Consider the following 14,265-nt stretch of genomic DNA (forward strand, 5'->3'; position numbering starts at 1 on the left):
ACTGAACAGCTCTTGGATTGCTTCCTGCGCTCAGCTTTGATAAGATCCTCCCTCTATTGTGTGGGCAGGTAATCCCTCCCCTACCTGGCCTGGTCTCCTTGGCAACGCTTCCCCCAGGTGGGATTGGACAACTGACTGAGGTAGGCGGAGACCTCCAGGTATCCCACCTGAGGGAAGGCAAAGCCAAGCCTATGCTGATGGAGCCGCTCCAGATCTAGGGGCTGCGCGTGTCCACGCAAAGGGCGCCCCCCGTTTTAAGCGGGGAGCGGTCATTCTCACAGACCTCTCCCAAAGCTTCCCACTTTTTACCAAGCTCCTCATCTGTGCACAGGGACCATAGTTAAGATCTTTCAATTCTGCAATGGACAGGACTAAATAACCACCTCCCAGTGAACCCCCTTCCAAAGTCCATTTTTCATAAACATGTAATCCTGAAAGCCACACTGAGATCTGCTGCCTAGAAAAACTAAGGAGGAAATCTAGTTAAGCTGCATCTGTGGATCATGGGACTGCAGCCAGTGCCTTAACTTCTATTTCCCCAACCTCCTTTGGGGAAGGTTCTCAGGCAGGGTGGAAGGAGAAAGAACTTGCCCATGTGAAGACCACCTGGTGGAAACCCTTACACATGTGGTTCTTAATTGTAAACTATATGCCGATCTCCGCCAGTAATTTCTAGATCAACTCTGTATCCCTAAATGGAAACCAGAGTTGGAGGTCATACATTTTCTATTACTGGGGAATGATCAGGAGCTCACCAAGTTAGTGGCTAAATATCTCTATTTGGTTTTTTGTTGTCGAAATATACTGCAGACGTCTGATCCCCCTGGAGACCTAGAGATGTGACGATAGACTGCTCTGCCTCCTTTCTTTTAGCAAATGTTTTGTGCAACTGCGAAAGTGGTAATTCTGTATTGATTGTTTTGGATGTTTGTACGTGATGCCAATAAAAGGTTTGATGATGATGATGATGAACTTCTGTTTCCAGCAGATTTCAAAAGAAAACAGGCAGACTGCCTTTCACAGACATTTTACTAAGAACATAAGGATCCTCCAAGATTAGACCAAAGTTACATTGCTCTTTTTGAACAGCGGGCAGTCAGATGCTTCTGGGAGATTGCAAGCAGGGTGGGAAGGGTGTCAAGAGTTGCTCCAGACAGCTACACCATGTGCTGAGCCATCAGAGCTATAGCCTGGAGCATCTCCCTAGATAATATATGTGACTCTGCTCACCTTGGATGACCATTAGTCCTCATTGTCTAGAATAGCAATAAAGGCTTCCTGTTCAGGCTGGAACTTTGTCTAGGCAATGGTATTCTCTCTCCTCCCCTTTTTGGGACTCCTGGCTTGTTCTCTTTGTACTGATCTCCCAGCACTGACTTGTCTCCTCTCTCAACAGCCACCTATAGCTCAGCAATGACAGAAGGCCCTTCCCCCATTGTCTGTTTCTAGCAATGCTTTTCGCACTCAGAAATACTGCCCCAGAAATACAGATAGGTTCCATTTAGCTGTTGTGGCTAATATCTATTCACATATCTGGTAGCATGCTTACGTATGTAAAAACATATGTACAACGCAAAAGCACAGTTTGCAATTTTTGCATCATGACACAAAGAGAACATTTAAAACATTAAAATTAGCATTTCCAACTCTACCTGTGTCCATGTGCAGCAGCCTGGCTAAAGGAGTTCATATCACCTTGAGGAGTCATGGAAATGCCATTCCTGTACATGGTTCCAATCATGGGGTCAGCACCTCGCTCCAAAAGCAAACTAACGAGTTCAAAATTTCCTGTAAATCAATAAAAGTGAGTGCTTTTCACTCCCTTTAGCCACATTTTTTTTAAGCTAAGGAATGTTCATGATCAGAAAAATCCTTACCTGCAGCTGCTGCCAATTGCAAGGGAGTTTCTGAATAGTTTTCATCACCATGTTCCAAAGAACCTTCTACTTTGGCTCCTGCATCCAGCAACAGCTACAAAAGGAAATTCACCATTTAAAGCTGATGATTTAAATGTGACAGTAAGAATTTGGGACGCTCCACTGATGCAGAAGGAAGTTTAACTGGCTTAAAGGCCACCCAATTCAGGGCCAAGTTACACAACAACTGGTTGCCAATTGACCACCCAGGGATGTTTTTGTCCACCCCACTTTTGTTGCTGGTTATTCAGACAGTATTTCATTCGTCTTCAATAAAGGGAGGAATGCGGACAAGTAGGAAAGAAGAAGGCATTGGATGGAATGAGATGTCATGTTCCATGCATTTAAGCTCACCTAACCCAACTGTTTAGTGCTTCATTTCTGGGTGCCAGTAAGCTCCTTTCCTTGTTTTCTCTTGACTCCCTATAAAAATTATATTGCACCACCATTGGAAAAACCCTGGTGCTGGAAAAGTGAAGCTAGGCCTCTGAATTCCACAGCCACTAAACTGCCCTGGCAGCCATCTTTCCTAACAACAGCCACGTGCTCTTTGTTCTCCCTCAAAATCTTCCAAAACAGTGGGTGGGGAACCTGTGATCATCCACAAGCTGTGGAACTCCTCACTCCCATCGGTCCCAGCCATCATGGTCAATGATCATGCATGATGGAAGTTTGGCTCTAACAGCACTCGGAGGACAAAGGTTCTCCACCCTTGTTTCAAAAGTTTATTTGGCCTGCCAGCTTTCTCTGGGGGGTTGTCCTGTGATACATCACCAGCTGGCTTGCTATTTGGTTTCAGCCAGACGCCTAAGGTAAAGGTACCCCTGCCCGTACGGGCCAGTCGTGTCCGACTCTGGGGTTGTGCGCCCATCTTGCTTAAGAGGCCGGGGGCCAGCGCTGTCCGAAGACACTTCCGGGTCACGTGGCCAGCGTGACAAGCTGCATCTGGCGAGCCAGCGCAGCACACGGAAACGCCGTTTACCTTCCCGCTAGTAAGCGGTCCCTATTTATCTACTTGCACCCGGGGGTGCTTTCGAACTGCTAGGTTGGCAGGCGCTGGGACCGAGCAACGGGAGCGCACCCTGCCGCAGGGATTTGAACCGCCGACCTGACGATCGGCAAGTCCTGGGCACTGAGGTTTTACCCACAGCGCCACCCGCGTCCCTACTTGCTCTCAAATATCCTCCTGCCTGCTACGTTCTCACAGGATATCTAAGGCCAGCGTTGCAATTGCCCTGCTTGAGGGGTCCACTTTTTTCTATGTAACTTTTCATTTGATTTTCATGCAGTAAACCAGGTTTATATGTTACAGGCATTAAAAAAGGTGTGGGTTTGGGGAAATGTTCTACAGACAGCATATGTAGGTTAAGAGTGGTATATGCTTTAGGCATGGGGTTGTTTGTATTAGAATGACAAACGCTAACAGAGCTGGAGCTTAAAGGGTTTTGAGAAGCGCAACATATTTCATGTTGCCCAAGTCTGCAGGGAAGCAGTCCCCTGAGCACTCCTGGGTAGCTCATCTCATTAAATCAGTCTTACCAACCTGGTGCTCTCCAGATGTTCTGGACTACAACTCTATCAGCCTCCGTCAGCATCTGCTGGCTTCATCTGCGAGAGTGGTAGTACAAAACATATGGAGGGGGCCAGATTGGCAAAGTCTGCATTAAACCATAGCTTCCACTCAGCAACAGGAGAAACAGGAGAACAGCAAAGCTGTGGTTTAATGTAGTATGTGAACGGGACCTGTTTTTAAATGAGCCTTAAATACCTGGATGTTTCAGACTGCTTTTAATTTATTAATGACATTTAACCTACACTTTATGAGTTGTAGTTTATCCGTTACTGACACAATATTTTTTGGCTTGTGTAGCACCCAAGTGGAATGTTTTATGCAGATGTTTTGGTGAATTACATTTTCTTGCCTTGAAAAAATTTTTATCTTGAAAGTTGTTAAAAAATATGTTAATAAAATAAAGCAATTCAAAATGGCAGCCTACGCCAGTGATGGAGCAAATTCTTTGGGCACACCCAAATTAAGGCTTGTAAAAAGTTCAGCTCAGATGGAAAGAACCCGCACACCTTATTTTTTTCAGTAGTGAAGTTCATCGCAGAAATACCTGGCCATTTAAACAAGTGTGGACCATTCACAATTCCCTGCACAGTGCACCTAATTGTCATGTACATGCCTGAAGGCTATGCGAACTAGCAATCAATGGGACATGACTAATTTGTGCACTTAAAAACCCCAACGATTTCACTGAAATAGATGTTATAAGGGAAGCATCTCATAACATCATTCTGAAGCTCATCAGATTGAGGGAAACACCTTCCACCCTCACTTTAATGGGTTTCTGGGAGTTGGGCAAAGATGCAGTAAAAAAAGAGCTAAGGGTTTGGGGAAACCTTTCACCTAAAGGTCAGCCTTAGTTTATTTAAGATCAGTATAGTCATGTGAACTTCTACTGACTTTTGACCATTGATCTATCAAGCCCAGTACTGTGCACAATGGCAGCAATTCTCCAGAAAGCCAGTGCGGTGTATTGGTTAGAGTATCAGACTAGGACCTTAGGAGACCAAAGTTCAAATCCCTACTTAGCCATGAAGCTCACTGTGTGACCTTGGGCCAGTCACTAGTGATGAGCCTAAGCTACCTCCCGGCGTTGTTGTGAAAGGGAGAGAGCCACGTACGGCACCTTGATATTCTTGGAGGGAAGTTGGGGTATGAATGCAATAATGAATAAACAAAAATAAACAAAATGTTGTCAGGCAGTTATTTCTCCCAGATCAGCCTTCCAAGATCCATTTCACTGAAGGTTCCAGGGACCTTCTGAATGCAAATAATTATTTTTGTCTGTCTGTCAGAGTAACTAAGATATTTGTAAATTGTACAATATATAAGCACCAGCAAATTAAAATCTTCAGAAGTATTACATAGTCACTTTTTCAAGGAAAATTAAATAAATCCCGACTGGTATATCTAGTGAGAAAGAATTGGAAATGCATATTGTTACTATGGGGGAGGGGAGAGAGACAGAACAGGTCAGATGTGTGCCCTCTATGCCTCATTCTGGGTATCTCCTCATTCTCTATTCAACAAAAGTAGCAGCATAACAATTTAGTAGGGCTCTAGATTAAGGTGTGCAATTTTTACATTGCAGCCCAGCCACACTGGCAAGCACCTGAGAGATCAATCTGGTGTATGTAATTTGCTTAGATAAAAGTGATGTGGTGTGGTTTAAAAATGCCACACTTCTCTAGAAACAATGAAAATGCTATAAATGACTCACTCAAGGAAACTGTGAAAGTGGCAACAGATAGCACTGGAAGAATGTATTGGGCTGACTGTATTGGTCATGGACCCATAGGAGGACATCCCTATCAGTTGCACAAACAGACAGGGCATTAGATGATATGCTGCAGATACATCCGTTCACCACAAAATAATGCCATAAGGAAAATCATATTAGAGACAGTCAACATAAAAACAGCCTTCCTGGATCACAGTTAGCTGAGATAAACCTATCAGATGCCCCTGCAAAGCTCATAAGCTGGGCGTGATAGAAGTAGTCACTATGTCTGTGGCCAGCAATTGGTCCATCAGAGGTATATCACCCCTTAATGTGGAGGTTCTAGTTTCAGCTGTCAAGGCTTTATAACCACTGATATATCCATCCTCCATCCAAGCTTGTGATAATAACCAGCATCTCACGGCCATGCATTCCACTGTTAATTGTGCAGTGCACAAAGGAATGCTTCTTTTTGTTTGTTGACTTATTAGAATTCATTGGATGGGTGTTCTGAGAGAGGAATAGCACGTGCTGGCTAAGGCTGATGGGAGTTGCAGTCCAAGTTGGCACCAGGTTGGCAATGACTGCTCTACATTTTCTTTATTTAGTATTATTCTTTTCTATGAGTTGAATCAGTCTTTTTAGCTTTGGAACATAACAAAGGACTGCAGGGATGGGGGAGAAGAAACCAGACTAACATTATGTTCACTAACATTAGAAAAAAAGGAACAGAGTTTTTACTTTCACTAAAATTAGAAAAAGAAACAGAAAAACACAAATACAGAGGAACACAAAACACATGGCCAAGAACGAGTTGGCAGGACACAACTGGTACAGCTTCATTTTAAAATTGCCCTGTTTATGCTTCATATTGGCTTACAGTGCAATCCTACAGATGTTTACTTGGAAGTATGTCCCATTGTGTCCACTAGGGATTACTCCCTAGTAAACATGCTTAGGATTGCAGTCCTACTGATAACTATATATAATAATGCTATTATATATATATATATAAAATCTATCTCTATCTATATCTATACAGCAAACAAAGAAGAAGCAGGAGGAACCAATATGAGAATGGCTGCCAATTATGGGGATGAATGCCAATTAAAACCTAACAAATGGGAAAGAAAATATGAGATGGAGCAGAGGGAAATACAGCAATACCTGAACTACAGGAATATGTCCATGCAACACAGCAAATGTCAGAGCGGTCCAATGGCGGGTCTCGGGGTGGACGGATGGATATTTATGAGGAGTACTGATAACCTATAAACAGATAAAGGAGTTTTCTTTCATAAATGGCTCTTGAGGGGAGGGGAAAAGGCTATATCTAAACAAAACAAGCTCGTCAGAATGCCAGGCACACTTTGGTACAGAGGAAAAAGCAAGCAAGCATGCAAAAGGCACTCTAGACCATTATTGTCTCTGGGTTGCATCCAGTAGTGCTGGTGCCTTTGCGGAAAAGTGCTTCTTCTCACACGTTTTGCCACCCACTTGCACCCTACAGTTCATCCCCTGCTAAAAGCAGTTCCTAAGGACCTTCTGTAACAGAACAGGATACAGGGTGGAGAGCTGCAAATAGGCAAGGTGGGGTGGTCAGCAAAAAATCAGTTTCTCCAACTTTGGCTAATGGAACCCCTTTCCACCAAGGCAAAGTCACCACTGGATACAACCCTCTGCATTCCCATCCCCCTTTTATCTAATCAAAATGTTACTTAGCAAATCAACACACTTCCTTAACTTTATTCTGTGCCTTTAACTGAAGCCTATGCCACTTCTATTGTACCTGATTGCTATTAGTCTATTAGCTACGAGCTGTGATTGAGGATCTAATAACTATCATCTAGATCCATGGTTTTTAAATTGCATTCCAAAGAACAATGTGCTTCATTGAAAGCTTTATGGAGATTCTTGAATGAGAAGATCAGGAATGGTGGACACTCGTCCCTGAAAGACAACTTGATTCCAGCTCCCCCTATAGTAAGGAGATGAAGGGGAACAGTGAGTACTGTATGTCCTATGGAGTACTTTCAGTACACAAGGCAATGTTGAAGCCCAAATACCCCACTATAATTTAGTAAGCACCATAAAATATGCCCCCAAACACTCTCCAGATTCCTAGGATTCCTTTCTGATGCACTTCTTAGAAAGAGATCGCTGTGTTCATCCATAAATCTTTTCTGTCCTGTTTCCAAATTCATATGTGAGATATCTAGTAATAAAAAAAACTGCACCAAAATTTGTATTTAACTATGCATTTTGTATCTTCATGTGCATTACTAAATGTTAGTTTATCCTACAGTATGATTTTTTTAACATTTTGGTACACTTTTTGAACCAAGAACTGTGTTGCAAAATATGGAGAAGTGTGAATGTGAAAATAATTATGTTCCAATCCGAGCATTAATTAAGCCAAGAGGTACAAATGAGGTCAGTTTTCTAAAAAAAATGTGAAACAAATGAAAGCAAACAGATCCCTGAAGAAAGAGGGTGTGAAAAATCACTCATTTGGATTTAATGTTTAAATGCCATTTTCAGCCCTAAAATTACACCATGTTCTTTTTTAATTGACTACAGTGGATTTTGATTAGGTGCAGACACACACACACACTGAATTGACCCCTGCATTATTTTCTGTTCCGCTGATGATTTGACAGCAAAGAAATCCATCTATCATTTTAAAGGAATTGTTTTCCCTTTGGAGATGCACTTTCTCTTCACAAGGGGAATAGATATCCCTATGGCAATATCTATAGCTTCTAAAGTGGCCAAACACAGTAAGAATTCGGGATTCATAAGAGTAGTTGCAGTTGATTGCTCCTGAGCGTGCCACAGCAGTTGCCAACCCAATCATGCTTTTGTTTCATGTATAACAAATAATGTCCATGAATCTCAATTTCAGCTCTGAGCACTCCCATGCTAGGCCACTTTGCGAGGTTTGAGGGTAAGCAAGGAAATTGAAAGGACAGCAAAATCTCGGCAATGTACTTTCTATATTTGCAGTTCTCATGCTCAGACTGTATGAAAGCAGATGGGATATATATCCCTTAGCTTCAACAGGGGTACATTTCTTTTTCCTTGGCAGAAGGTAAAAATAAAACATAAAAATCGGGGGAAAGGCATGTGCTGAAGCCTGACTACTACATCTCACAATTTGGTTCTGGCCCACAACAGCTTATGCCACAATAAGCTTGTTTTTGCTGTAATATGGCTGCCCCTCTGGAAAGTGTGAATAGAAACCTGGGACCAAATGAAGTTTGAGGTTAATTGTGTATGAACAGTTAGCGTGCACTTATGAAAACCAACAGAATACATTTTTTAAAAAAATGTGCACATTTTATAAAAATTAAATAGCTGCTGCAGGGAGAGCAGAATTGGGACTGGAGTGTATAGGGAGAGAGAGGCTCAACAGGAAGTTCCCTCCTGGACTTTGGAGGGATACATGTGTTTTATCAGAACTGCTACAGAGGTTGAAGGGTTAAAACACACACACCCTTCTCAGCACGTTGTAGTTCCAATCCTGCTTGGGCCCCACCTGCGATACTGTATTTTGTTTTTAATCTGAAAGCATGTTCATGTTAATTGCTTACATGCAATTAATGCTGTTTCTATATGGTAAGTGGATTGCATTCTATTAGTGCATAACTAAAAAGGGTCTGTGATTGCTAATGTGTGACAACTGTTTCACCCACAGCCAAGCATTTTTTTTTTTTGGTGCAAATCGACTCCAAGGAAAGTTTCAGAAATGATGCTTTTTAAATTGCTTTGTGCATTTCCTGCACCTCTGTTATGAATGGCAAAGCCGACTGTGTTAAGAAAATACATTCTATGTGTAAATGGCTTTCTCCTGTCTATTCCACTCTGGCAACATACTCAAGTGAAGCACTGCAGGCTTGAAGACCTCTTAGCATCATAGGTGAGAACATCCTGAGAACGGAAGTTAACAACCAACCACACATTTCAGCGAACAGTAACCAGACAATTGTAGATTTCACTTGCTAACAAACCAAACTGACTTAACGTATTTTGGAACTTTGCAAAATGCAGATTCTTTCTCATATGCACCTGCTTTGGTAAGGATGGTAAAAGGGCTCATTTGCAATGCAATCCTTTTGCATGCCTACTCAGAATTATGTCCCACCGCTTTCAACAGGGCAATCTCCCTAGAAAGGAGGTATAAAGAGTGCAGCCTCAAATCTCAATTTTTCAGTCACTGTACTATAATTATATCAATCTTTGTGGAAACAATGACTTGGTTTGTTTAACACATTTTTTCTTATATTATAAACTTGTATGCTAATTTAGACAAATTAACTTGATAGCTGCCATGATTCAAATGGAATACAAATAATGAACCAAATATACACCAGTATGTTCAGACAACATATACTGAAATTATTATTCTTGACAGCTACATAAAACACACTATTTTTCTATATTGATAGTTTAGATCACAGACAGGCAGAGTCTGTCTGATGGATAACCTACAAATTTTTGGTGTAGACAGGAAAATAAGTTGGTCTTTAACCAAGAATATTATACACTCTTATCACAATAATCACAATATAGTCAATGAAACTAGCATCCAAGTTTGATTTGGACAGTCTTACAGCACAATCCTATGCATGTTGGCCTGGAAGGAAATCTAACTGTATTCATTGGGCCTAACTTCCTGGTAAGTATGTATAGGATTGCAGCTATGCAGTGCTCTACTATGCATACCCACTTAGAAGTAAGTCCCATTAAGTTAAATTGGTCTTTCTCCCATGTAACTTTGTGTGCACACATAGTTGAGATTAAGGCCAACTGAACTCAATGTGACACACTTTGAGTAGACCTGTACAGGATTGTGCTGCACAGCAACAGACTTACTGTACTGTTAATGAAGGAAAACTGATTTATTATATTGAATAAATCTGGGTTTTTTTAATTGTGATCATTGTCTGACAGACTCAGTTTACCAAATGCATTCCAGCCAAATTTTACAGAATTCATATACTGGTTTTTCAAATACAGATAGGTAGCCGTGTTGGTCTGCCATAGTCAAAACAAAAAAAATTTTTTCCTTCCAGTAGCACCTTAAAGATCAACTAAGTTGGTCTACTTAGTTGGTCTTTAAGGTGCTACTGGAAGGAAAAAATTTTTTTTTTGTTTTGGTTTTTCAAAATCAAGTTGCTCAGACCTATGCCTAGAAAGTATGGGTTGCAAGCCCTAAATTGTGGGTAGGTAGGTTGACACAGTTGCTGCATGTTGCCAGCATAAGAATAACTAGCAACATCGTCCCAACCACACAGTATTTTATGTTCCCAAGCAGAGGCAAGACCATATGTAAAAAGCTGCCTCTACAAAGGCAAAGATCTCATATGGATCAAATTCTGTCGCTTGTAAATTTTGCTTCTCCACACTGCTCTCCGATTTGAACCAACAAGTCATTTGTTGGCCTGTTTCTCCTCAAGTGGCTAAGTTGTGTCTGGACTGTACCACTGCAGAATGCAGGTGGGGGCTCACATAGCCAAATATTCCTCTATACAAAATGCTTCCTTGCACTTAGGAAACTAGCACATTAGGTAGAAGGCTAGCCCAGTTACTCTTCTCTTTGATGCATAGTCTGTTGTGTGGAGGCTTTTCGTTTTGGTTTTGGTTTTAAAGGAAGAACACTCATTTTAAGCAATTCCTGACAACAGTTGGAAGTGGTACAGCACAGAAACAGATTTACCACCACCTTGAAAGAGCTAGGTCTTTGATGGTGTTGACAGCTAACCACTGCAGCTCATATCAGTGAGCCCTGACTCCAGAGGGTGCTGCTTCTCTCCTCTCCACCAAATCCACGTATCATACGTTGGAGGAGAAAATGTGGTAGATAGATGAGAGCTCCGAAGCTCCTGAATATGGTTCAGGATGGGAGCCCTATGACATTTAATCTGGATTTGACACTAAAGAAAACCTTTTTTCTTTTTCTTTTAGTCTTCTTAAATAGATTTTATTTCAATACCAAGTTGCTCTGGGAAGACCCAAAGAGGTTCGCATCCTTGATTTCGGATAGCTGCAGCTCTCCATAAATTTGATATGTTCATGAAAATGTGAGCTAAACACATGTAATCACAAAAACGGTCTCACCTCTGCATTTAGATCTGCTCCAGCATCCAGTAGCATCTGGACCATGGCCTCATCGCCCCTCACACAAGCGTACATCAGTGGAGTCATGCCCTGTGGGAACATTAAAGTCAATTGATCAGGTTCCAATGGGATGGTTTTATTTAAGGCTTGATTCGGAGATGTCATAAGAAGGCATGCCACTTATGGTGTAGGATGTTTTCAATAAAAGTGTGGATAATTTTAAGAATTTCCTGCAAAAATCCTTTGCTCAGTTTTTGTGAACACTGCCTTGCCTTCATCAAGATAAACATCAAAACTCCATTGTCTTCTGCAGTGTCATGAATCCATTGTGTTACACTTCTCTTGTACAAAAATCAGAATATTGGGCCCTTCTTTTGTGAAAATGTTCCTCTAGCAATTTAATGAGCTTCTTTTTGACACGTTAGACTCGGGCACTTTATACTGACTGCCAATATTGCTAACAGTTGGAGGAGTAGATGCTTTTGTACGATTGTCCATGATACACAGTGACTTAATTTTAAATGAAATGCCAGACAGCACTGTTGAAAGTTGCTAGCTCTAGGGAAATGCTGCCCTGTTTGGAGGAAAATTAGATTAACTGACCCTTCACTACAAAGACTTCCTGGCTGCAATCTGTATTAATCTGAAATGCCCACTGCAGCTGATCAACACATATCCCTTGTGATTAGTGTTAACTTTCACAATGGTATTAGACACAGATGCAGTTAGGAAAGAATAGTTATGTGCAGCACAAGAGTCATAGGGGGAAAAACAACACATTCTTAACTTGAGGACGGGCGAGAAAATAGGTGGATGTGGAAGAGAGATGCTATTTCACCCCACACATGGGAGTACACACCCAGTCCACATTCCACAGTCCACATTCCAGATTGCATCTCAGAAAAAGGTTTAAGCAGACTGTAAGAAAGAGAAAAGTGTGTGTGGAACTCTGATGGGTTATTCTTTGAGAAGAATCCCATGCATATTTTCTTCAATAAGGTAAAGGTAAAGGTACCCCTGCCCGTACGGGCCAGTCTTGACAGACTCTAGGGTTGTGCGCTCATCTCACTCTATAGGCCGGGAGCCAGCGCTGTCCGCAGACACTTCCAGGTCACGTGGCCAGCATGACAAGCTGCATCTGGCGAGCCAGCGCAGCACACGGAAACGCCGTTTACCTTCCCGCTGGTAAGCGGTCCCTATTTATCTACTTGCACCCGGGGGTGCTTTCGAACTGCTAGGTGAGCAGGAGCTGGGACCAAAAGACCCCGCCGCGGGGATTCGAACCGCCGACCATGCGATCGGCAAGTCCTAGGCGCTGAGGTTTTACCCACAGCGCCACCCGCGTCCCATATTTTCTTCAATAGTCTATATATAAAAAAATTAAAACCCATTTTACAATTTCAAATTGTCAACCCATTGTTTAAAAAAATCAGTAAGTTTCTTTCTTTCTTTTTACCTGATCACTCATACTGTTAATTCCATCAGGCCCCAACAAAGATATGGCCTGTTTGACCAGATCTGTACGGCCACAGGTCAACATTCGGAACCCAAGGTCCTGCTTGAATTTGGCTTCTGTGGCTACTGCATCCAGCTTCCGAGAAGCACAGAAGCAGTCGTCGATTCTGCAAATTGAAGAAAACAGTTATGTTAGGAAATAATCAGAAAGCAGACTTCCACCATTCATTTGACCACTGCCACGCTTTGTCTATGAACTATAAAGACCATCATAGCTACAAACATCCTTTATGACAATTTGTCAATGAAAGCTTATATGCAATGAAACCTACCTTACCATGGTTGCATACACACCATGCATTTAAAGCATATGACTTCCCATAAATAATCATGGGAACTGGAATTTCCTAAGGGTGCTGGGAACAGCAGTTCTGTGAGGGGTAAATTACAGTTTCCAGAATTCCAGGGAGGGGGGTGGGTGGGTAGGTGTGTGCTCTAAATTTATGGTGTATGTGCAGATTCTTCTAGCTATGTTTGCCAAACAGAGACTGATGGGGGCTCTGTCGTTTATGCAGCAAGAAGGAACCTAAGACTAGGTAGATGTTTCCAGGATAGAGATGAAGTGATGGCAAAATCAGCACGTGTTGGATATTTGCCTGTCATGCAGCTCTTACCAGCACCTCTCAGGTGGCAACCAGGAATAGAATCAATGGGTAGAAATCTCAGGGAAGCAGATTTTATCTAGATGCTTTAATTAGGCATCTTGCATTGCTGTTCTATGCTGCTTTATTATCAATCAATCAATTAAATTTGTATGCCACCCTACACCCAAAGTCCACAGGGCGGTTCACAGCATAAAAATACAAAATAAGAACACCAAGTATGTAACAAAATAAAAAATAAACAAACCCAACAACCTCCCTTCCACAAGCACATTTAAAAGGCCTTAAAATGTTTAATCAGCCAAAGGCCTAACCATAGAGAAATGTTTTTTGCCTGGCATTGGTTGTTTGGGGACTTTATTTTATGATTTTAATGTAAATTGTACTTGTGACATGTTTTGCATTGTGCCTTGGGGCCATTTGGTAAAGGGCAAGCTAGGAGTGCAAATAATAAATAAATAAATAAATAAATAAGGGAAAACTTCTTAAAGGTAAAAAGCTTTTTTAAAAAAAAACACAATTTTTATTGGTTGTTGTTGTTGTTGTTGTTGTTTAGTCGTTTAGTCGTGTCCGACTCTTCGTGACCCCATGGACCAGAGCACGCCAGGCACTCCATTAAACACTTATCCAGCAGTACATCTAATGGTATTTGTTTTATCCATTGTCTTTAGACATACACTTACACATTCAACATTCAAACATATTACTTAACATAACCTCTCCGCTGAGAATACTGAGCAGTTGGTATAGCAAGGTCTTGATTTTGGTAATTAACATAGTTAAAGAAAGGGGTCCACCTTTCTCGGAAGGCGTCCCATTTGTAAT

General features: G+C 41.7%; 1 protein-coding gene across 6 annotated transcripts in view; it reads right to left on the reverse strand.

Moving 5' to 3' along the window:
* Positions 1-14,265, reverse strand: part of ABTB3 (ankyrin repeat and BTB domain containing 3) — a 213,878-nt gene that overhangs the window by 28,710 nt on the left and 170,903 nt on the right. For 5 of the 6 annotated variants that reach the window (XM_083574076.1, XM_083574075.1, XM_083574080.1 and 2 more), the window contains exons 5-9: positions 12,780-12,945; positions 11,324-11,413; positions 6,371-6,472; positions 1,878-1,971; positions 1,653-1,788 (exon numbers count right to left, since the gene is read on the reverse strand). In XM_083574076.1, the coding sequence (XP_083430202.1) occupies positions 1,653-1,788; positions 1,878-1,971; positions 6,371-6,472; positions 11,324-11,413; positions 12,780-12,945 (588 nt within the window). The remainder of the gene's footprint in view (positions 1-1,652; positions 1,789-1,877; positions 1,972-6,370; positions 6,473-11,323; positions 11,414-12,779; positions 12,946-14,265) is intronic. The other variant, XM_083574077.1, reaches the window with a different exon arrangement.

This window comes from Podarcis filfolensis (assembly GCF_964270895.1).
Source record: "Podarcis filfolensis genome assembly, chromosome: 10".
NCBI lineage: Eukaryota > Metazoa > Chordata > Lepidosauria > Squamata > Lacertidae > Podarcis > Podarcis filfolensis.